The sequence below is a fragment of the Amblyomma mixtum genome, chromosome 2 (assembly GCF_055824585.1).
Source record: "Amblyomma mixtum isolate Tamu chromosome 2, ASM5582458v1, whole genome shotgun sequence".
NCBI classification, from domain to species: Eukaryota; Metazoa; Arthropoda; class Arachnida; order Ixodida; family Ixodidae; genus Amblyomma; species Amblyomma mixtum.
This window is the reverse complement of record NC_143013.1, coordinates 53,637,255-53,661,301: the sequence shown is the minus strand read 5'-3', so window position 1 is coordinate 53,661,301 and position 24,047 is coordinate 53,637,255. Positions and strand designations below refer to the sequence as shown.

Here is a 24,047-nt window from a genome sequence, read left to right as displayed (position 1 = left end):
ACGGCGCGCATCTACAATGCAGCCGGGTTTCAATCGGCAATCAGAACGCGGCTGGCGAAGAAAGCAGGCTCACGGAAGAAGAACTCGCCTACTACGCGTGCACAGCAAACATGGCCCTAGGCGGTGTTTAGTGCACAGGTTACTAGAAAGGTGGTGGGGCAACGGAAAATTCGTGGCTTTGCGCATGGGGACATGCCCCTGGTGTCAGGTTCTTTACAACAGGGTGTGGTCTACTGAGGGCGCTGGCGACGAGGAATGCGTAGTGGTTCGATGGTTGTTCTGTACCATCTCGTCTTCGGGCCGGAGGAATGCGTTTCCAGAAACAGGAAGGTGCTACTGTCGGACGCAACTTAAAACGCAGCGGCTTTCCCTGTCAAAGGACCCTTTCCAGTGACCAATTCTCATGACCCTGCTAGCGAGACAATGCAGGAAGCGGCGCAACAATGGAGAGTGGGTCTGTCCCCGACCACAGAGGGTTGGGATTGTCCCCTTTAATCTCCTTGCTTTGTCACACTAGCTAGGCCATGAGAAATGGCCGATGCCATTGGCTGGAAGTGCGTCCTTTGACGGGGAAAAGCCGCTGCATTCTTAAGTTGTATCCGACTACAGACACATCAAGACCCGTACGTCACTGTCCGTCTTGTAACTATTTTTCCCAGAAATTTTGGTTCACTGCATCCATGTCACACTTTTCGTAATTTTCATCACAAGACACAATGTTGCCGTGCTATCAGCCTCATTAGGCGTGACAAAATTGCTGAAACATGGTTGGAAAATCCCGCCTGCAGATATATGTAATCACTGGAGCTGGCTATTAATACGATACGGCAGAAAAAGATCCGAGATAACCCGTGCCAATGCGCTACTGTCGAGAATGGTAACAAAATCTTCTTTAGTTTATGGGGTTTAATGTCCCAAAGCGACTCAGGCTATGAGAGACCCCATAGTGAAGGGCTCCGGAAATTTCGACCACCTGGAGTTCTTTAACGTGCACTGACATCACACAGTAAACGGACCTCTAAAATTTCGCCGCCATCGAAATTCAACCACCGCGGCCGGGATCGAACCCGCGTCTTTCGAGTCAGCAGCCGAGCACCGTAACCACTGAGCCAGAATGGCGGTTGGTAACAAAATGTGTAAGCTATTAAGAAGGGTTGGGACGTGCATTTATTGAAGAAGCGTAGCTTGTTGGGCCAGTTGGTGCATGGTACGTAGAAAACCAGCGAAAAGGACGCATTCACAAGGAGGAGAAGTGTCCTGTGTACTTCTCCTCCTTGTGAATGCGTCCTTTTCGCTGGTTTTCTACATAACGTGCATTTAAGTTCATTCGGGCGTTGCCGTTTATCTGTGTGTGCCTTCGGTACGCCAGTCTTTTTTAACATTCGAGTTTGAGTAAGGCTTCGGGTGAAACGCTCGCCAAAACTGTGAAGATCGAGATATCTGGTAGCAGGCAGTAAAGCAATAGCGTCGAGCGCAGTGGAGACTGGGAGCATTTCCTTACGTGGTGACACCCCATGCGCTTGTGTCTGCAGCTGGTACCAAGCCTTAAACTATGACCCGTTGTCTGCGTGGCCCTTTTGAACTTTCTCGGTAAAAAAAATTACACAAAAACATTTTCCGAGAGAAAATTTGTCGTTTCAAAGGGGTGGTTGCACCCCTCCCGCTAAACCTATCCCTTATGTGCATATACAACTACCCTGTCATAATTTTTGCAAAACTGTTATCTAGGTTCAGATAGCCGGAAACCATGTTTGACTTTCCAGACTTACTGATTGGGGTGCCCCGCACAATAAGCAACGAAGTAGAAAAGCTTTACAAAGAAAGCAAACTTGATATGCGAAAACAGAAGCTATATCATGCATGATTCACTAGTGTCCCCACTGTTTGAAATAAAATTTGGTGTTCTTGGAACACGCATGCTAGGAGTGGTATGGCTAGATTAGAAAATATTCGCGCATAGTATGAGCGCTTATCGCACTGCTGAAGTGGGATCTATCAACCGACACATATCGTTCGGATGCTATCGGGTTAGAATATATAGAGATTTAAGTGAGGCTAAGGAGCAAATGAAATCGGTCAGTCTCTTTATGCTTTTCACACTGTACAGTTGGGCCGATTCTATCATAAATAAGATATAAGTGCAAAAAGTTCGAAGCGGGCGGCGCTTCCCCCACTGAAGAAATGTTTCTCCCAGTTTTAGGAGTACCCAGGCAGAACTGAAAGGACAAGAAGAAAGCGGGGGGGGGGGGGGGGGGGGGGGGCTGGCGAAATCAGAAGCATCCTGTACTGAGCCTTCAAGAGATAACAGTAGCAGAGAGTTCTTGGAACATTCGCAACTCTCAAATGCAATCCGTACCTCGTGGTAGACAGATACGAGTCATAAGATTAGAATTCTTTCTTTTTTTGTTACAGCAGAAAGACAAATAATCCAAACATAGAGAGAAGGGATTACCCCTTTTCATCTCCCACTCTGTGCTCTAGTTTGCAGGCGTTCCTTTCTTTGAAATCGTTCCAGCTTGTCCCCGTCATTTCCCATGTGGCTTGCAAGTCCAGAGAACTTCGTCAGCGTTTTGTCCTGTCATGTCCGTTCCTTCCGGTGGTGTCTTTCTGCGCTAAAAAACAAAAACAGTAATGAACAATCTAGCCTGCAAAAACGTTCCCGCATGATTCATAAGACTACTGTCTGGAAAAGTTGGCAAGCACTCTGAGGCTTACACCTCCCTTGTTCACTTTGTGAGTGTCCAGAATCCATTTACCTACCCTCTCTCTACTATGAAAAGGCTAAGCCTGACGCATTCTCCACCGACAAGCAACGCAGCGAAAAGGGGGAAAGGGTTCACTTCCTGGCCAAACTTGCTCCTTCTTTCCACGTGCTGATATCTCACCCTCGTCCTCCCTCATATAGGCTCCTTGGAACTTCCCTTCCATGCACAGAGGCAGTTGGAATTTCTTCGAGAAGGCGAACAATTCGTGCTGTTCCGTGTTGCTACCGACGAGACCAGGGTAAAAGCGAAGACACTCGCGCCGGTCGTCGCCGATACGACATTTCGTCCGAGTACTGGGGTCATTCCACGGGTGAGTAGAAGTAAGCAGCAAAGCGTTATGGTTCTTGCTTGTATTTTTTAAATCTTGTTATGGGGCAGCCTTCGTTAAAATATACCGAGCGAAGGCCCTGCTTTCACCGTAGCCGTCATACGCTAAGGTACACTGCATTTTAGCGCTGTTGTCTGTAATGTGTTTCCATCACGACTCCCTGCACCACCGCTACGGCTAGTATGTCAACTTGCGCATTAGAGTCGTTATCAAGCTTGTTTTATCGTACCGTCAGACGACTGTCAGCAATAAGTTATAGCTCTCTTTGTGTCTACATAGAAAAGCACCTGAAGCATGTCTTCTCCTGTAAAAACTGCGCAGGTTCAAGATCATGGCCACGCAGCAGCCATTCGCTCAACCCTGCAGTGACGACCACATTTCCGACAACGATTCGCAATCCTCAGACGACTGCACGGACTTGCTTAGACGTTGCACGTCTCAAGAGGATCTTCCACATCCTGACCTCCTTGTTTCGTCTGATGGTCAACCATGGTCATGGCATGAGTGCGGAAGCCCTTTCGCCAGACAAATTGGTGCTTCCACAGCACATTCGACAGACGACGAGTCCCCCGAGCGCGGGAAGCCTTCCTCTTCTTCCGGGGAACACCCATGCGAGACACTACCCGGTTACCAGATTCACATGCTCAGGAGCGCACTCGTGTGGCACGGTCCAAGCACGTACATGGCGCACTGTTTGGAGGAAGACAAGGTATTTAGCTCTCTGTTGAAAACTACTACTTAACCGCGAATATCTAGGGGCCCTTTCATGCCACAGTTGTCATTCCCTACTGCCTTCCTCAAAAGTAATGTCAGCTCTCTGGCACATTTGTTTTCAATTTTTACGCATTCTTTCAACAGTTGATATAAGCATGCTGCAGTACATGTTTTTCTCCTGCTGACTGTCTTGAGGACAAATAATAGTTCATTTGTCAATCTCAGAATGGTAATCATCACGACAGCCTTGACATTGTTCTGATCACTGTGCCTCCACTCTGCAGAATGGTTAACAGGAACAGCAGCGGGTAAAAACAGATAGCACTAGTTACGTGCCACAGGAGCGGCAGATAGCAACGCTCAGCGCTGCGGTTACGAACACGCCTGTAACAAAAGCGCCAGGTGTGTTCGCAAAGCACGGCTCCGCGCCATCCGCACAGTGCGATTTTCACCGCTTCACTGAAGTCACTCAGCTAATCATTTCTACTCGCGACTGTACTGCGTATATTATGGCGGACGTCTCTCTGCATGCGTAACTGGTTGAGTCGCTTTACTGGTAGCAGTTGCTTCATGTTCATTTTTCAGTGTCTGCATTAGCCATTTTTCTCTTCACAGGACGATGAAGCAGACGCCCGTGCCCTGCTGCTCGCCTCTTGCCAGCACGAGGAGCCGGCAGAAGTCACATTCCGGCGCAGACGAGTCACGCGATCATCCTGCTCTTCTCCAGAGCCGCCCTGCGCCCTCCTCAGCAAGGAGACCGCAGCCGTATCCCCAGAGGATGCCCGCACAACAACCCCAAAAGTCACACAGGCGCCAGTCAAACACTGGCCGTACACGTTGTCGTCACAAGTGGGCCTCGTGGATACCCACTGCCACCTAGACTTCCTTTTCCACAAAGTGGGTCACCGTGGTTCGTACGCCCGATTCCGTAACAGGCACGCAGACACTTTCCCGGACTGCTACGATGGCTGCGTGGCAAACTTCTGCGCCCCGTCGACTTTTAAGCAGGTACCACTTCAAAATAAATCTCGATGCGAATCCTGGCTTTTCCCCAGGACCATGCTGTCTTGGTCCGTCCTCGGAGGCTTACTGCCGACTGTCTTTATTTATCACGCTGAATGTTATCCATGCGCTACGCGTTCATTTGAAGCGGTTCTTTAAGTTAAGCTCTGATGTCTCCACGGCATGAAAGCCGAGGCGTACTATTTGACTTCTTGGCACCGTTAAAGCTGAGAGGGCCCTCAGTGTTATATTGCCCGGTAGGTGCTTTCGTTTCATACAAATGTGTTGATTTTTTTGACGCCCAGTTCGAATGCATCTTCGCTAGCAGGTTTCGCTGAGCATATTGTCACCTCTTTACAAGATGCTCGAATTCGCGGGCACTGGTCAGCGCCAGCATACACTTAGTTCCTCTTTGCCGTGTGCTAATTTTTAAGAATCTCTGCAGCGCCGCATGTGGAAGAAGATCCTGGCCGAAGAAGGCGTCTGGGGTGCATTCGGCTGCCACCCTCACATGGCTCATCAATACACAGAGGATGTCGAGGAGCACCTCATCAAGGCATTGGAGCATCCAAAAGTGGTCGCCCTTGGCGAAATAGGACTCGATTACTCTCACAAGTGAGTGCGCTTGCTTGCGAATTTCTTCATTCCATCACACTAACAGCGCGTCAGTGAACGGATAGAATAACACCTCAGATTGATCACGTAATACCCGATTTCCACGTTTATTGAAGTTCATATGTGCTTCGTGGAGGAACAGCGCAGGGACGCTACACGGCCGCTGACTATCAACTCTGATAGTCAGCGCCCGTGTGTGTTTCAATGATCCTTGTGTCGCTCCCTGCGCTGTTCCCTCACCATGCAAAAGAAGCAGCTAGCCCGTCAAATCGCTCTTATATGTACTGTACTGTCCTGCGCGTTTGTGATCTGTGGCCAAAGCAATTATTTCACAAGCCATCACGTACTGATAAAAACAGCTTCTGTTATGTCAGAATTTGCGTCACGGGGCTCCAAATACTATATTTACCTGTCTGAAATTTCACGTCAAAATTGACTCAACCTTTAGTGTTCCTGCACTGCGTCAGGGACCTGTGCTAGCAGGCTACTGCGGTGGTTATCGCCAGCGCGCAGTCTACTGGGGGCTCTTTTAATTATGCTTGTTTCTGTGCGTGTGGAGTTTTCTTCTTGTATCGCGCTTGCCTTCACTGACGTGCGTAACACTCATCTCGCTTTTGCAGGAACAACTGTGAGCATGAAAGGCAGAAGCGCGTGTTCGAGAGGCAGGTCCGTCTGGCCTTAAATGGCCGCCTGCCCCTCATCATCCACTCGAGAGACTCCACGGCAGACACGCTCGAGATCCTCAAAAAGGTACATTGAATTCCTTGCTACGCTTGATTATGAAAGCTACCTTACTGAAGTCCGGGACAGAGAAGATAACGTGGCACGTATGTTCGCCATGACGTGGCCTTCACCTGTGGGCGTGGGTGTACGTGGACTGAAGGCCCGCAATTTCCGAAATTTACGAGATATAGCCATACAGCCGTACTTCAAACAGCCGCAGTCCGGAGGCTAATCTCATTTTCGAAATTCCAAAATCTGTATGGTAGTAACTATATCTGCCACTTAAATATCCCTTATTGCACAAGACGAAAAGCCAGTCTAGGTGTTTCCGCATGCTTGCAACGGGACACCTAGAAGTATTGGGTAAAACTATTGTTTGCATGACTAAACTATTAACTGATCTCAACAAGCGCTAGTATTCATATCCTGCACTAATAATCTTGATTACTGAATAACGCTGTTAATAAAAATTCAGGTTCACCTTCGCTGACACTGCCTCTATACTGACCGTATGCTTTCGAATCCTCTAGCTGGATTGTCGATTTCTCGTCAGTATCAGTAGCATATTGACGTGTAGAATTCTCTATATTTTAGCCTTCAACACTTGTACAAACCGTATTCCTTTTATCCACAATCTCTGGGCTGTATATGACAGTGTAGTTCAGTCGCAAATTCTCTGCCCCCCCCCCCCCCCCCCTCCCCCCTTCCCCCTACAGATGGTCCCGACTGAGTACCCGATTCATCGCCACTGCTTCACAGGCGGCTGGCAGGAAGCCCAGCAGTGGCTTAGCGAGTTTCCCAACCTCTGCTTGGGACTCACCCCCCTGGTGGGTTTCTCAAACGCTGGCGATGTCGTCGAGGTTGCTAGAAATATCCCCCTGGACCGGCTGTTGATTGAGACGGATGCGCCATATTTTCTTCCGCAATCCGTGAGTACGGCTTGTGGTGTTAAAGTGGGCACTTATGTGCCTGCATACAGCTTAATTTCCTGTGTATCGCTATAACACTTCTTCAACCGCGCAGCAAAATGTTTTGTGCGACAAGAAAATTCATATTTATGTGTCTGTAAGCAGCCGCGACTATTCAACAGTGTGCACAAAAGTTACGAGAGATTCGCTGTTTTCCCCTACTTCATTTCCAGAATTTATTTATGGCATATATAGGTTATGTCGTACGGTAGCATAGCCCCATCTTTAGTCCCGTGCCAAGTGTTTTGCTCCGGTCAGATATGATTCTTAGTGGTTTCAGCACGCCCGACTAACTGGTAGTACAGCCGTGGGTCTCCCCTACGGCTAAATTTTCGAAGCACTAGATGAGTCCCTCAGAATATAACTGGACATGTGCAACAGATTCATTGTTACAAAATAACTAACATATAGTAATACATGTATTGGCGTGTTTGCTCGCCAGATGACCCACTTTCCGTTTAGTGACTTCTTCCCTTTCAATGTGTTCTTTCAGGAGTCGGGACACCTCAAAGCCTCCCACCCCGGAATGGCAATACACGTGGTCACCCGTCTTGCGTCCTTGCGAGGTCTCGAAGTGGAGGACGTACTTACGGCAGTCCGCAAGAACACGAACCGTATATACAAAATCTAAGGTCGTGCTGTGCGGCACGCCGCAGTGCAAAGAGTAGGCTGTGTGTGACAACGGGGCCTCCCCGGCTGCCTGTCACCAAAATTAGTGATGTTTTAATTTTACTTCCGCACCGCGCTGTTATATTGTCTGTGGGCAGCACAGCATTTTTTGCTGTTACTTCCTGGTGTAGTTTTTATAACGCTGTATATAAAAGTTTTTTTAATTATTTCGCAGTTGTGTTCTCTTGGCTTGCATTGTAGTTGCCTTGCATTTGTCCTTAATTGATCTCACAGTCTAGACTAACCGCTGTTGTCAGTATTTTGAGTTAGCGTTAACGTATTGCTTGGGCATTTTCACACGGATTCCACCGTCCCGTCATATGATGTTTCAAGGGATTCAAATAGTAAATGACTAACTTCACAGCAGTATATTAGCCCGTCGCACGGCATGACAGGATTTTTAAGGATGAAATGTTTTAACGCTATTTTCCTCAAAATGAGGCAAATATTGGCCTGAAACCACGATGATCCAGAAGCCGAGCTTAAGAGCAAACCTGAGAACTGAAACATGCGGATAAGCTTATCCGCAATATTGGGAAACTTTTCTTCCGAAAACTGCAGCGTAGAGTGCGATTTGAACAAGGGCTGGTTAAAACAGATCAGCCTCACTGCCCGCTGTCTTGAGCCTCAGGGCCATGAGCGCTTTCTTTTCTCTTTTTGTTTATTCAGCCGGCCATCATCGCAGCCTGTGGCACCGCGTCTTTAGCTGGTCGTTGCTGACCTCAGTAGACTCTGAACATATCCACCCAGGGCCATTATCCATGATTTGGAGTGAATACCAGCGCTAATCGCATAGACGAATGAGCGAGAAAGAGAGGAGTGAGGCGGAAATGCAGAGTAGATAAACTATTGAAAACTAGAAAGAGTAATAAAAAAGAAGTAAAATAATTTTGATATTATTTAACGAGGAAATCTTCCAGCTGGAATAATGTAGCCGTGAATGCATTCGCGAATCCCTTCTCGCTTAAGGAACAACTGGAGGTGACACAAGGAGCCCTAACCACGAGCGAGAGACCCCCAGCATGTCTTCCTCAGAAGTGCAACCGCCGTTAAGATGGAGGAAGTTGTTCTTTTGATTCAAGTTTCCCGCAAGTGTCCCAAAGGTTTGCTGCAGCGCACCTGCATCTGCATGAATACAAATTAAATGGGGTGAGTCTGCAGTGCCAAAGCGATATTGACACCTCACAAAGCCTTGATTTACATCACCAAACATTGCAAGGGTAGGTTGCGCGCTGAAAACCCCCGGCGTTGAGAAAAGGATACGGAAGGTCGCTTAGGTATTGTCACGTAGGTAAATAGCCTTGTCGGTGAGGTAAGGATGAAGCCCGTAGAATCAGAACGTTCATTCACACAGCAAGTATTACAAAAAAATTCGCTGTGGCTTAGCTTCGTTAAGCCCGGTAATTGCGAAAGCAATATCCGTACCTACGCCATGGTTCAGCTGGTAGTGTAGCTGGTGGTGGTGCTTGTGGTTAGACTTGTGGTGATGCATCGATTATACAATTCAAATCCAATCCAAACCAATACAATGTAATGTAATGTAATGTAATCTGTTCCAATCCAGTCCAATCTAACCTAATCGAATCTAATCCAATCAAGGTCAAATGAAGGTCAATGGTGGTCACCGCCGCGGCACGGCAAAGGCGTGAAAGTGCAAGTAGTATTGCTTTCGCAATAAAATTGCTGCGTAGTCATCTGGATCCGTAGCCGCTATGGCTAGTGATGGATGCATTACAGACATTGTCAGACATAAAATAATCGCTGCAAAGAGCAGTGCTACAAATAGCAGCATGTATGTAGTTTGGTGCGTTGAATTCCTTGCTGAGATAATACCGTTTTAGTGACGCCACAAAGCTCGACGTTTTGTTTTTTTTTTTTTTTGCAGGTTACACGAAACGCTAGTCCATATTTTATCCCCGATGAAAGATTAGGCGCCGCAGCGCTCAGCAAGACGATGATGTCCTCAGGCTTAATAAAGAACGGCCCAAGATCCACCAGCCACACACTCCTTCCTCAGAAATCTTCGTTGTCCTCTTTAGCGCTGGCCCATATGTTTAAACAGCTACAAATGGGAAACATCTCCAACAGAATGAAATGAGGGACGGGATATCTTACACGGGTAGTAAGCGCTGAACTTGCCAAAAAATTGGCCGCCTTGTTAAAATAGATACCAGACAAGGTACTCACAGAATACGGACTTCACTCACAGTTCAAAAAAGATTTTTTTTTTTTTTAGTTAAGAGAGAGACTAAAACTGAGCTGGGAATTCTGTGCAAAGCCGAAACCTCTACAAAGAATAAAGGAATATAATTAGGGATGCCGAATAGAACAGCTCCAATCCAGATCCTGCGAAGGCGCTATCACCGTTTTCTCATAGTTCTCCGAGGCATCAATAGAGAGAGCACTGTGATAAGAAAATTTCTCATGATGATCAACAAGAAGGCCATTTAGGGTATTAGCGGACATGTGTTACGCATTGGAGGAGAAAATATAGTAGTAGTAGTCCACAGTGACATGGGATAGATGCTGCGCCAGTTCCTTTTTTCAGAAACGAATTTCAATTTCATCGGTACGAGGAGTCGGCGTGATGAAGCGATTCCGGGAACGACGTTAAGTGGGGGACGGGTATCCTGGAGCTCGCGGGTTTATATATTAAGTGATTATTTATTTGGTACCCCTAAGGACAGTTCTTATTATATGCGATGCGCATCACTGATTGCACGCGTCCTCAAAAACAAAAAAAGAGCATTCATAAAACTCACGAACACAAGAAAAATTCATATCATAATTTCATATCTTCCCAAAAGCAAATCTATTGACACTGACAACTCGCAAGTTTACCCGATTAAGCACGCACTAGTTCTTATTGATCCCGCCTTGCACGTAAACGTAAACGCAATAGCAACACTCATCCGCTGCGCACGAAGGTGGTTAAAGTCATTGTGGTCCTGAAACGAGGAAATGCAAATTATTTATCAAAACAAGACACAAATAAATCATTCCTATCTCCTCTAAATGAATTGGAACACATATTTACATAATAATGACAACATATTTTTGAAAGCAAGGCGGTAAGACAAGTGGCCAGCTAAGTTCCAGATCGGCCGATCCACTGAATCAGCGTTGGTAATACACGAAGTGCCAATCGTAAAGGCTATCGAACGTAGAATAGTAACCCTTAGCATATGTATCATCTTCTCGATGGCTCTCGCTCTCATTAATCATGGGATGATATTAAAAAACCACTTGAAATGCCAAGCATTACCTTTATTTTACCGTTGGAAATTGCAGGCTGCCATGAAGCTCCATTCCTGAAAATTCCAGAAAAGTGCATGTGTTTAACGGGAAGTTCATTATGAAGGCACCTGTTTTCGCATATCTTAAGAATGCACCCTAACAATGAATGTATCAACAGGCCCTTGATGGTAGTTTTATTCTATTAATTGTCAAAAACCCACTCCAATGGATTTTTATTGTAGTCTTAACTACTCGGCGAGTGCCCGGACAAATTTTGAAAGCAAGATTTTCCGAAGCATTGAAAAGTTAGAGCATTCCCATCATTATGGTTGTAACAATATCATGCAATATTACGCAGTTGTCCGACCATTATTGTAAAAAAACTCACCCCATTGCTTTTCTATTGCAGTCATGACTATCGGTGCTGGCGCACGACAAACTTTAAACGCTACATTTTGCTGTGTATCGGAAGGCGAAACTATCACCATCAATATGTTAAAAAAAATATGGCTCAAAATTAGCAACAGTTGCCTCACGATAAAAACTGATGTCAAAGAAACCTGGACTCACGACCGAAAATGTGAGTGTTAATAAAAATACTTGGCCTATTAGTGAAATGAAATGTGAGATAGCTGAACGCAATTTTCATTCACCCCGGCTGTTCTGAATATGCATAAGTAATGTAGTACTCGCTCTGATTTAGTCGTACCTTTAGTCTACGCTGCTGACACCAATTGGATTCTTACATCCTGAAGTACTGCCGATTTGATCCGTCACACAAATGAAGTTTTCGGAGCACAGAATAACTGGTGTCTTAGTGACTAATTAATGAATGATTCCACTAAAATAAGAGCTGTGCTCTTCAGCGCGCAAATAAATATGAGATGATGCCCCTCAAAGAATTTCAACTCTCCCTTGGCGCATTTTCTGAAGATGATTTATCATTTGCCATTCATTTGGAAGCTGTAACTAACTTAACTATTGCCACTACTGTTCTTCTTACAAAACTCTGGTCTTTCTCTGCCACCGACATTACAGGACTGTATTAGTTCGCTCTTCATGCCGCACTTACATTACTGGAATCTACTTCAGGGTAAAACTGCAATGACTAATGCTACCAGCATTTTACTAAAACAAAAAATAACCATTCAGGCCATCAAAAATACATTATAAGATTCTCATTCTGGGCCTCTTTTTATCTGCTGGCATGTCTGTTCAGTATAATCCTTACACCATGAGATTTTATTTCAACGCTACACCACATCCTAAAAGCGAAGAACTAAATATTCGCAAGGCCTTTTGAACCAATGGATAATGCATATAACACGTTGTACAGGAAACTGAATTATTTCTTGGCTACGAGAAACTACGAAAAGCATGTCTTAAAATATGCGTTTCCAGTAAACTAAATGCCACGTGCTAAAGCATGCGTTTAGCCTGGTTGGTTCATGCTTTGCTTTGCTGGGTCGTCAGCACGTCTAGCGACCACATTAGACTCGGGTTAAGCTCCGATCGCGGTTAAGCTGATCTGATCTGTTCTCGCCGAAGATGGTAGCTGATGAAGACGACGATGTGCAATGCATTGAGTGATAGAGTATTGCAGTTTAACACGAGGCGTGACCAGCTGCGGCGATAGCTTAGCGGATCTTATCTGTTCGCTTCGGCGTGGGTTACAAACCCAGCCGCGGCAATGTTTAACCTATATCTGCATGGGCGGTTGCTGTGCTAGGTGTTGCCAAGGTCACCTTCAAGGTCAAGTTTCAGACAAACTCGGTGAACTGGACAGACCTCGTGAAGTATAGTGCTTTCGCAATAAAATAACTACAAGGTGATCTTTTTTTGTGTGTATAAACTCATGTATTCGTGTTCATATGCGCATTTGAATGCCTTTTTTTTCTTTTCCGAGCGGTTTCTCGTTGTGTTTCATTGCTGAACAACTGTGTTACTCTGGATTGATTCGTCTGCATTTATAAATTTAAGTTATTTTTGCTCAACACTAAATACTCTAATTTTATACAAAATAACTGATTCGAGTGTTTCACTATGACGCTCTGTGGTAGTCTGATTGTCAAATGTCAAATCGAGGTAGCCTTTGCTAAGCACATTCAAGTGAATATTGTCAACTAAAATAGGCTGAGTGATTGACTGTGGCTGTTGCTGCCATCATACGGTACAGGGGAGGAAGCCGTGCATCTTAGTTTGTGCAGGTCGAAGCAATATGACAGGGAACACGCCGATATCTGACGAGAATCGGTGACAATCGTGCATGCGCAGTAAGCATGGCCGTCTGCTGCTCACGCGCATGCGCTCTGTGCCCTCCATTACCGTCGGCTGTCGGCGGCAGCCCTTCGCGAAGCGCCTAGACCACGGCCTCCCGTGTTCCCTGTCATATTGCTTATATTTTATTTTTATTATTAGTACCTCAAATGCCCCTTGGTGTGGGATATTACATGAGGGATGGCCATAATGTTCAAGTGAAGAGGGGTTCGATGGCAGTCTTGAAGGAATGTGAGTCGGAGTGGTGCACAGCGTCGACAGGCAGTTTGTTCCAGTCCCGAGCGATCTGAACAAAAAACGAACGAAGATGGGCTGTGGTCTGTGCTGGGGGCGGATAGACGGCTTTAGGATGGCTGGTGCGGCTTGACTGTCGATGAAGTGGTAAGATTGCTGAAACATTGAGTGGCGTATGGTAGAACTTGTGAAAAAGGCACAGCCTGAAGATGCAGCGTCGCTTTTCAAGATTAGTAAGATTGGCCCGTGATTTGAGTGCAGTGACACTGGAATGATAGGAGTAGTCTGAGAAAATAAACCTTGCAGCGCGATTTTGTAGAGCTTCGAGGGTGTTAGATAGATTAGCTTGATGGGGATCCCAGACTGAGCATGCGTATTCTATTTTAGGTCTGATAAAGATGTGTTGAGCACGTGATTTTATTCACAGAGGCGAACGTGCGCGGTAAACTAAAAAAAAAAAACAGAACTAAAAATTATCCACGATATTTGTTGAAATTTTGCTTAGTGCGCCAAATAAGTTTTGTATTGCTAGCATGCGCCTTGATGCATTGTTCCTGCCAAAGTCACGCGGTTGCGGCGCTCATCAGCACATTTATCACCTGAAACAAAAAGGAATGAATGCCATTAATGGGTGATGACATGCACCAGTTTCGAAAATTTCCTCCGACACTCTGCTGCTTGTTTGCTGATGCTGCTTTGTTGCTTTCATACCCTGTGGTGATTTTTCCTGCGCCGTCGTTCCGAGCCAGTCCGTTTACCTTTGGAAATGGTCAGTCAAGCTGGTGTCACGCTACAAATGGCAGCACACATCACGTGATCTAGTTTGCTTCATTTGAAAATGACGCCAGCTGTCTCTCTTATACATAGCAGTGTAGCTTGGAACAACAGTAGGCAACTACTAGGCGAGTGGCTTTCGACGATTTCGACATGTTAACTCCCCCCCCCTTCCCCCCCCCCTCCCCCCCCCCCCCAAAAAAAAAAAACGTTTGGTGGCACATCAAAAGTTCGCAGGCCATAGTGCTTGCGTTCGTGCAGTGTAGCGGGGGCATTTGTGACACCCTAAACCTACAGAGATTTAAAGCTGCATGATTTATCCGCGAGAACTTTGGTAGGTTCCACGGCATCGTAACTGACAGTGTACTTTTCCACCCCGGGACTTAATCATGACATCGTGACTGAGCTGTGCGCTTAATAAATGAACAGGAATATGGGAACATTGCTGTATTTAACGAAAAACACGATTAAAGATGACACGCACTATTGGCTACAAGCGCTCTTAGATGTCCTCGAGATTCGAACGACCGACGCTCATGACTGAAGAATCATGGCTCACTATATTTTAAATAACCGGCGTAAATCCTGGTGGACAGACCCAACTCTCGAAGAATCTCGACTCACTGCGAGCAGTCTCGACGAGCGGAACATGTGAATTGACGTTTCGGCGGCGATAACCTAAGCGCCTCTTGAAACGTGAACTACGTACTTCGCGCATGTTTTGTACAGTATCAAGTTTAGCCATTTCAGCCCTGATAGGTATCTTTGTTTCGGATCAAGCAATTACATTCGCATTTTTTTTTGTATCCCCACCATCCCCCTTCACACGCTCGCGCACGCGCACACCCACAAAAGGCTGTTATAAAACTGGCTGCAGAACGTGTGTGTCTTTCAGTTCACTTTCTGCCAAGGAAAGATGTAGGCGGTAACACCTTCGGGCTTTTAAGCGTCGCCTCTTTTCCATCTTGTCCTAAAGGGCGCCCCTTGACCCGCTCGTCTAGAGTACCGTAAGCTTTACCTCTGCAACCTCGAATACGGCGTACCACCAGCAATGCCCTCCTCAGGGCTGGGTCATTAGGGAGAGTCTATGGTGCCACATCGGCTCCTTTTACCGCACATTACATCACCGAGCATCGTAGAGCCCAGTTCCGGATAGAACACCGGGACACCTTCAACGACTTCTGCGAAGGCTGCGTGGCAAACTTATGCGAATCGCCTACGTTCAGACAGGTAATGCTTAAAATCTATCCTGAATGCGTATAGCGCTGCTTATCGCTTTTACTGCGACAGTTTAATGGACATCCAGTTCGCTATAGAATGCATAGAAAACGTTCCTTCATGCTTGTGATATTCCACCCTGCGTTTGTGTGACACGAGTCTAGAAGGGGTGCTTAGATGGCTTCGGTACGTTCGTGGTGACGGCAGGAATGTCCAGCAGTAAAGCATCGCTGATGTGCGTGTTTGCATGGAGACTGCTGCGGAATCGCAGAGCGATACAAGCCCGTGTTAGCGCGCTGCTTATGGGCCGCGCATATCGATATTCATATTTTGATTGTCGCCTTGTTGGGGCCGTGTGTCGCGTCTTTCTGCATCTTTACTGTTTCCGGCTACGTTCACGGCAGAACTTCTCGAGCATTCGTAGACAGTTGTTTGCGATAATGGTTTTTATGCATTCTTTATTGTCCCATCTCTGTGCAGGGTGACATGCAGAAGATCCTGTCCGACGATGTATCGCGTGCGTTGGCCTGCCACGCGCACATGCCTCAAGGCGCAGCGCGTGTGGAACAGTAGCTCATAGACTCTTCCCATAAACGCCCAAAGTTATCTCCCTTGGCATGATGGACACCAAAAATCCTTATATAAGTAAGTGCCCCTGTGTATCAATGCGGTGCTCTTCTAAGCAGTATTAGAAGGTGATGTGGAAGGATGGTTGGGCACTGCGGGGTTTATTTGATTCTTCATTTCCTGTTATGCCATGCTCTAGCCAGCAGTGTATCATAATGTCCCAGTCAGCTTCTGACGCGTCCGTATTTTTTTCTTCTCTGCTTGCGACGATGGCTAGGTGAAAACGACATGTTTTACTTAAGTGATTGCCGCTCCATACGCGCTGAACAGTATAATCGTAACTTCATTATTATTTCTGACCATAAGCCCCCTAACACTACAGTTGTGAGTGTGGCGCCCATGTTGTTCCACTGTGTCAAGGCGCGGGTGTGTGGCTGTTTGTCTCGCACCTTTGGTTTTGCAGGCATACGTCGCAGCACCGTGCAGCCACTCGAAACCTGCGCCACGTCTCCCACTGCCCGGCTTTCCCCGCTTCCACACTGCCGCAGCTCGGCGCTCGTTATCACCCATATCCTCTAAGAGGTGCATAGTGTCCGTTGTTGCATGACTGCTCGACCATTCCATGTACATAAGCACAAACCGCCGTATCTTCTGAGGGCTAAAACATTAAATGCTCTTCTGTATTTTTCTGCATGCCGGCGGCATTTTCCTAGCTGACCATATCAAGCATCTGTGCAGCGCCACTTCTGGAAGAAGATCCTGGCCGAAGAAGGCGTGTGGGGTGCATTCGGGTGCCACCCTCACATGGCTCATCAATACACAGAGGATGTCGCAGAGCACCTCATCAAGGCATTGGAACATCCAAAAGTGGTCGCCCTGGGCGAAATAGGACTTGATTACTCGCACAGGTGAGTGCGCGCGATGGAGTGCGCGCGATTTCGATGGAGGCGAAATTGTAGTCGCCCGTGTGCTGTGCGATGTCAGTGCACGTTAAACCACAGGTGGTCGAAATTTCCGGAGCCCTTCACTACGGCTTCCCTCATAGCCTGAGTTGCTTCGGGACGTTAAACCCCAATATACCAAACCAAACCTTATAGGTGGTCGATCATCGAGACCGGTATGTTAACTTGAGTACGAAGAGCTTTGTCATGTTTGTTATATCCTACCGTCGGCTGATTCCTAATTATGGAGTTATAAAAAAATTCTATAGTCTCTATAAAGAAGCATTGGAAACATATCTTCTCTTCAAAAACTGCGCAGGTTCACTATCATGGCGCTACAGCAGCCACTCGCTCAGTCCTGCTGCAACGACTGCTTTGTCGGCTGGGACAACCGTTCGACAACAACCGCGGATGTCACCCCCAAGCCGATCAAACAGTGGCCTTACCGATTGTCATCACGAGTGGGCCTTGTGGACACCCACTGTCATCTAGACTTCCTTTTCAACAGAGTGGGTCACCGCGGCTCGTACGCCCAGTTCCGCGCCAAGCATCGCGACACCTTCCCGGACTGCTACGAAGCCTGCGTGGCTAACTTCTGCGACCCATCGACATTTCGCAAGGTACTACTTCAAACCAAACCTCGGTGCGAATTCTTGGCTTCCGCAAGGAGCTTCTTACTGCCGTTATTTGTCAGGATCAAAGTGCTCGCTTCGCTGCGCGTCTATTCGATGTGATTACTATTTAAGTGAAGCCCATATATTTCCTCGGCATGTTTCCGTAGTGTATAGTCCTTGATTTCCTCGTGGGTGCGTGAACGCTCGGAAGGCTGTCAGTGGTATGCTGTTTTGCAGGTGCGTTCGTTTGAAACAAACGCTGTGGTTCTGAAGTGTGCTGTTATGTCGCCAAGGACTTCATTGGCAGCTTTCGCTAAGTACGTGCACTGGTTAGCACCAGCATACACTGATACCCCTATCACACTAGCAAATTTAATGTCATTCGAACCTAATGGCATTGGATGCATCGAATATCATTTGGTGTCTTACGGCGCTACACGGAAAAAAATGTCGTTCGAAAATGGTGGCATTGACGATCAGTGATAAAAATAGTGCAAATGAAAGGCATCAGCATACATAAAAGATGTTTGAAATTGTTCTGCAGTGTTTCAAATGCGAGTGAGAACATTTGTGCGCAGTATTGTAGGCCTAAAATGTTATTTCCGGCCATTCTGCACCAATTTAGCCATTAGAAGCCAAGTACCAAGACAACCGCAGATCTGATAAATGTAAACTGAGGTAAACGAACAAAATCGTTGACATGGCGGCGCGCGGACACTCGCGGAGCCTGGAAATGACTTCCAAAAGGTAAAATGCTCAGTTGCGTCTTTAAGTACTTTCGAGATTACCGAACATGGCACGCCAACCAGCAAGGAACACGCAACCCAAAATGACCGACGGTCGAGGGAAAGACGCTGCTTCACGCTCGGCCGCTGCTGTTGGCTGCTGCTGAGCCCAAGAGTAATTGCTATCCACGACAGCCTCTGGTGTGAACAGATTCACATCAACATTGCCTTTTTTAGCAGAACTAAATAAATACACTTTCTAAGTTTCGCAGGGTGCACATTTTCGCATGGCTTGTTTCTGCTGCGTATCTTGTGTCTAGAGTACGCATTCGATTCGAGATCGAATGCGAATGAGTTCCGCTGACTCATTCGATATCGAATGTCATTCGAACCTAATGACATTACATGCTCTCGTGTGGCAGTCGATTAATGACATTAGGTGCTAATGTCATTCGATTAGAATGACATTAAATTTGCTGGTGTGACAGGGGTATTAGTTTCTCTGCCGTGTGCTGATTTTCAAGAATCTCTGCAGCGCCACATCTGGGAGAAGATCCTCACGGAGGAAGGCTTCTGGGGTGCATTTGGCTGCCACCCTCACATGGCCCGCCAATATACAGAGGATGTCGAAGAGCACCTCATCCAGGCGTTAGACCATCCCAAAGTGGTCGCCCTGGGTGAAATAGGACTCGACTACTGTCACCAGTGAGTGCGCTTGCTTGCGAACTTCTTCACTCCCTCACACTAACAGCGATCAGTGCACGGATAGGTAACACCTCAGACTTCCAGACTCCCAGGTTTATGACAGTTTATATGTGCTTGGTGGAGGGACAGCGCAGGGATGAGACACAAGGAACACTGAAAGAGTCTTTCAATGTTCCTTGTGTCTCGTCCGTGCGCTGTTCCCTCCCCACGCAAAAGAACGAACTAGCCCGCCAACCCGCTCTTATGTGTGCTTTACTACGCTGCACATTTGTGATCTGATCGGCAGCGATTCTCTCAGAAGTCGCCAAGTACTGATGAAAACGGCCTCTGTTATGCCCGAATTTGAGTCGCGGGGCTCCAAATACTATATTCACCTGTGTGAAATGTCACTTCAAAATTAACTCACCTTCAATGTTTCTTACATGCGTCAGCCATCTTTGCTAGCAGGCTACTTCGGTGGTTATCGCCAGCGCGCAGTCTAATGAGTAGCATCTTTTACTGATGCTAGTTTCTGTGCGTGCCTTCACTGACGCGCGTAACACACCTCTCGCTTGTGCAGGAACAACTGTGAGCATGAAAGGCAGAAGCGGGTGTTCAAGAGGCAGGTCCGTCTGGCCTTAAATGGCCGTGCGCCTCTAATCTTCCACTCGAGAGACTCCACGGCAGACACCCTCGAGATCCTCAAAAAGGTACATTGACTTCCTTGCTATGCTTGACCCTTAATGCTGCCTTGCAAACCCGTGACAGTGAAGATAACGTGGCAAGTACGTACGTTCGCCGCAATATGACCTTCACCTGTCGACGTGGGTGTACGTGCGCTGCAGGCCCGCAATTTTCGAAATTTGCGAGATATAGCCTTATAGACGTACGTCATACAGCAGCAGTCCGGTGGCTAATCTCATTTTCGAAATTCCAAAAGCTGATATGGCAGTAACTATACCGGCCACTTATATTGCATAACACTAAAAGCCTGTCTAAGTGGTTCCTCTTGCTTTCAACGAGACACCTAAAATTAATGTGTAAAACTATTGTTTACATGACTAAGCTATTAACTGATGCCGACAAGCCCTAGTGTTACAATCCTGCACAACCAATATCGATTACTGAATAACGCTGTTCATAAAAATTCAGGTTCACCTTCACTAACACTGCCTTTATATCGACCCTATGCGTTCGAATCCTCTTGCTGGATTGTCGATTTCTCGTCAGTATCAGCATAGTGACGTGTAGAATTCTCTATATTTTAGCCTTCAACAATTGTACACACCGCATTCCTTTTATTCACACTTTCCGGGTAGTATATGCAGTTCAGTCGCAAATTCTCTGCCCCCCCCCCTACAGATGGTCCCGACTGATTACCCGATTCATCGCCACTGCTTCACAGTTGGTTGGCCGGAAGCCCAGCATTGGCTTACCGAGTATCTCAACATTTGCCTGGGACTAACCCTTCTGGTGGGTTTCTCAAATGCCGCCGGCTGTATCCTCGAGGTAGCCCGCAAGATCCCCTGGACCGACTCCTCATTGAGACGGATGCGCCATATTTCCTTCCGCAATCCGTGAGTATGGATGCTGGTGTTAAGTTCGGCACTTAAGTGCCTGCCCTTGCAAAAATCTGTAGTTACATTCTTTAGAAAGTCTTCAAAAAAATGTTAATAGAACCTATCAAAAGTGATTATAAATGTTCTTATACTTTGTAGTAACAACCTATCAACAGACTTCTGACAATCGGCCACCGTTATCCAAAAGAGTAACATACGAAGAAAGCATTTTTACGATCAACTTATGAATCCATTAAAATGTGTGTCTTGGCTATATGCTTAGCGCTTAATTTCATGTGGTTCAGTATAACGTTTCTTTTCGCCGCTAAGCCAAATATTTGGTGCAAAGAGGAAATTCATATTCATGTGTCTGTAAGCAGCCGCCAGTGTTCAACAGCACGCGCAAAAGTTACGAAAGACCCGCCGTTTTCCCCTACTTCACTTCCACAGTTTTTTATGGCATAGATTATGTCGTACAGTAGCATGGCGCAACCTTTATTCTCATGCCCAGTGTTTGCTCCGATCAGAAGTGACTCAGTGGTTTCGGCGAGCCATACTAACTGCTAGTACAGCCATGGGTCTCCCCTGCGACTAAATTTTCGAAGCACTAGACGGCTACCTCAGAATATAAGAGGACATGTGCAGCAGATTCATTGTTACAAAACACCCGTAACGTGTAGTAACACATGTATTGCCATGTTTGCTCGCCAGATGCACCCACTTTCCGTTTGGTAACCTCTTCCCCTTCAATGTGTTCTTTTAAGAGTCGGGACAACTCAAAGCCTCCCACCCTAGAATGGCAATACACGTGGCCACCCGGCTTGCCTCATTACGACGTATCGAAGTGGAGGACGTGCTTTCGGCAGTCCGCAAGAACACGCACCGCATTCACAAAATCTAACGTCGTGCTGTGTGACACGCCGCAGTACAAAGAGTATGCTGTATGCGACAACGGGACCACTCCGGCTGCCTGACACCGAAATCAGTGCTGTTTTAATTTAATTCTGGACCGCGCTATTCTATATTGTGTGTGTAACACGGCATTGTTCTGTTACTTCCTGGTGTTGGTTTTATAACACTGTAAATAAATGGCGAAGGTACCCAGAAAAAAACGGACTTCTCTCAATGTACGGAACACGAATCCTTACGGAACGATTCAAAACAGCCTTTCTTTGACTTTTGGGAAGACACTAAAACGGAGAGGCAATCTGCGAGGGTGATAACCTGTGATACGTACCAGGAAAGTTTGTGTACAGCAATGTCAAGATCCAAAAACTGTGCAAGGAATACAGGAATATAACCACAGATGTGGACGGAATACCTCCAAGCCAGATCCTGCGAATATCCCATCGCTGCTTTCTCCCAATTGCCGGAGGCATCAGTGAAAGAAGAGTGTGATGTGGAAGGTTCTCTAGTTTATCAGCAAAAAGACATTTTACGATACCAACGGGCATGTATGTGCTCTGCATTGGAGGATATAACATGGTAGTAATGTCTCCAACCCGTTGCAAGGAGCTTATGTGACGCGCTTTAAGGATTGCCAACTTTACCCACACAAATAATCCTATATCTATATCCTTGGAGTCTCTTCCTAATATGATTTGTAATCGGCCATTCATTTTATAGCTCTAACTATCATAATTTCTGCCATTACTGTTAATCTTACACAACAGTTCTCTTTTTTGCTACTACTTTCTTTGGAGGAGAAATTCTAGAGGCCCGTGTACTGTACGATGTCAGTGCACGTTAAAGAACCCCAGGTGATCGAAATTTCCGAAGCCCTCCACTACGGCGTCTCTCATAGCCTTAGTCGCTTTGGGACGTTAAACCCCATCAACCAACCAACCATCTTTTTAGAGCGCAGCTCTTTGGCGTCCGTTCCTGGGTTTCGCGTCGTCGTCGGCCTCGTAACCAGCTCCGCCCCCCTTTCATCCCCCCAGCGCTAGCAGCGACCGACTGATACCGCTGGATGCCGCTGACGCCGCTAGAGAGTCAAGATAACGTGACTGCATAGAACACCGTCGCCGCCAAGCAGAAAGAGGAGGAAAGGGTCCCCCCCCCCCCCCCCCTGTTCTTGTGTGGCGGATAGGGTGCTCTTCAGTTGCCGACGCGCCGGTTATTTCACGTAGGCCCCGGCACGTCGACGAATACGTGACCTCCTTCCCACGGCTAGACCTGGTTCTTAGCGCTGCGGAAGCGAGGGTATCATATTGTTTGTGTCGGCATCGGCGGTGTTGTCCCTGAAACCAACTCCGCAGCTGGGGTTGACTCACTATCGAAAAGGTGAAACAGCTTATTTGCTGCGCTCAAATTTCGCATTAGGAAGTAACGTAATCGTCGGTAATTTTTTGATACTCACATCAAAGGAGTACATAATTGCGTTTTTATGCCGCCCTTACGTTACTGAAGTCTATTTCTGGGTAAAACTGCATTGACTAAAGCCACCAACCTTTTACTACAGCGTCTAATATCACCAACATCTTCACAAAAAAAGGCCGTTCGTGCTATCGCCAATGCATCTCATTACTTTTATTAGGCTCCCTTTTTACGCGTTGACATATCTATAGTGATCTATGTTTTCTACGCGGCGTACTGCTTTAATAAAATCTGACACGATTTTACTATTGATATGTTGGTTTGGTTTCGTTTTATGGGGTTTAACGTCCCAAAGAGACTAAGGCTATGAGAGACGCCGTAGTGGAGGGCTCCGGAAATTTCGACCACCTGGGGTTCTTTAACGTGCACTGACATCGCACAATTCGAGGCCCGTGTACTGTGCGATGTCAGTGCACGTTAAAAAACCCCAGGTGGTCGAAATTTCCGGAGCCCTCCACTACGGCGTCTCTCATAGCCTTAGTCTCTTTGGGACGTTAAACCCCATAAAACCAAACCAAACCAACATATCAATAGTAAAATCATGTCAGATTTTATTAAAGCAGTACGCCGCGTAGAAAACATAGATCACTATAGATATTTCGAAGAACTTTTCAAGCATATCGAGAAGGAATAGGACACGCAGCATTAAAAACTGCATTATTTTTCAGGTACAAAAGAATAGGAAAAGCAGGTCTTAGAATTAGCTTTGCCAGGAAAAGAAATGCTACTTATCAACAGTGTTATATCATTGAAACATAACTACAGGATGATGCGTTCTTTGTGTATGTGCTCACGTATTTGTTTTTATGCCCATTTCACTGCTTTTTTGTTTCCACGTGAGTTGTCTTTCAAAGCATTGTGCCATTTGCTACGTATGCTAAATTAGATAACGCATAACTAAAATATTCCAGTGTTTTCTTTTTTGGTTTTGCGCGGTCTGTAGGTGAATGTGAGCTAGCCTTTGTTAAGCAGATTCATGTAACGAATCTCAACCAAGCTAGACAGTGGCATCTATAATGTGCACTATCTTCATGTTACAGCGCTCCGAAGAAAACTA

At 46.5% G+C, this 24,047-nt stretch overlaps 1 protein-coding gene and 1 pseudogene across 1 annotated transcript; both read left to right on the top strand.

The window, feature by feature from the left end:
* Nucleotides 1-531: 531 nt before the first annotated feature.
* On the top strand, nt 532-7,826 carry LOC149359388 (3'-5' RNA nuclease TATDN2-like). Its single transcript, XM_089567667.1, has 7 exons — nt 532-554; nt 3,415-3,802; nt 4,423-4,815; nt 5,255-5,424; nt 6,045-6,174; nt 6,864-7,076; nt 7,609-7,826. Exons 1-7 carry the CDS (start codon nt 532-534, stop codon nt 7,744-7,746), a joined length of 1,455 nt encoding a protein of 484 aa, XP_089423793.1. The 3' UTR covers nt 7,747-7,826.
* A 7,875-nt stretch (nt 7,827-15,701) lies between these two features.
* Nucleotides 15,702-21,515, top strand: LOC149359387 (3'-5' RNA nuclease TATDN2-like; annotated as a pseudogene).
* The last annotated feature ends 2,532 nt before the right edge of the window (nt 21,516-24,047 follow it).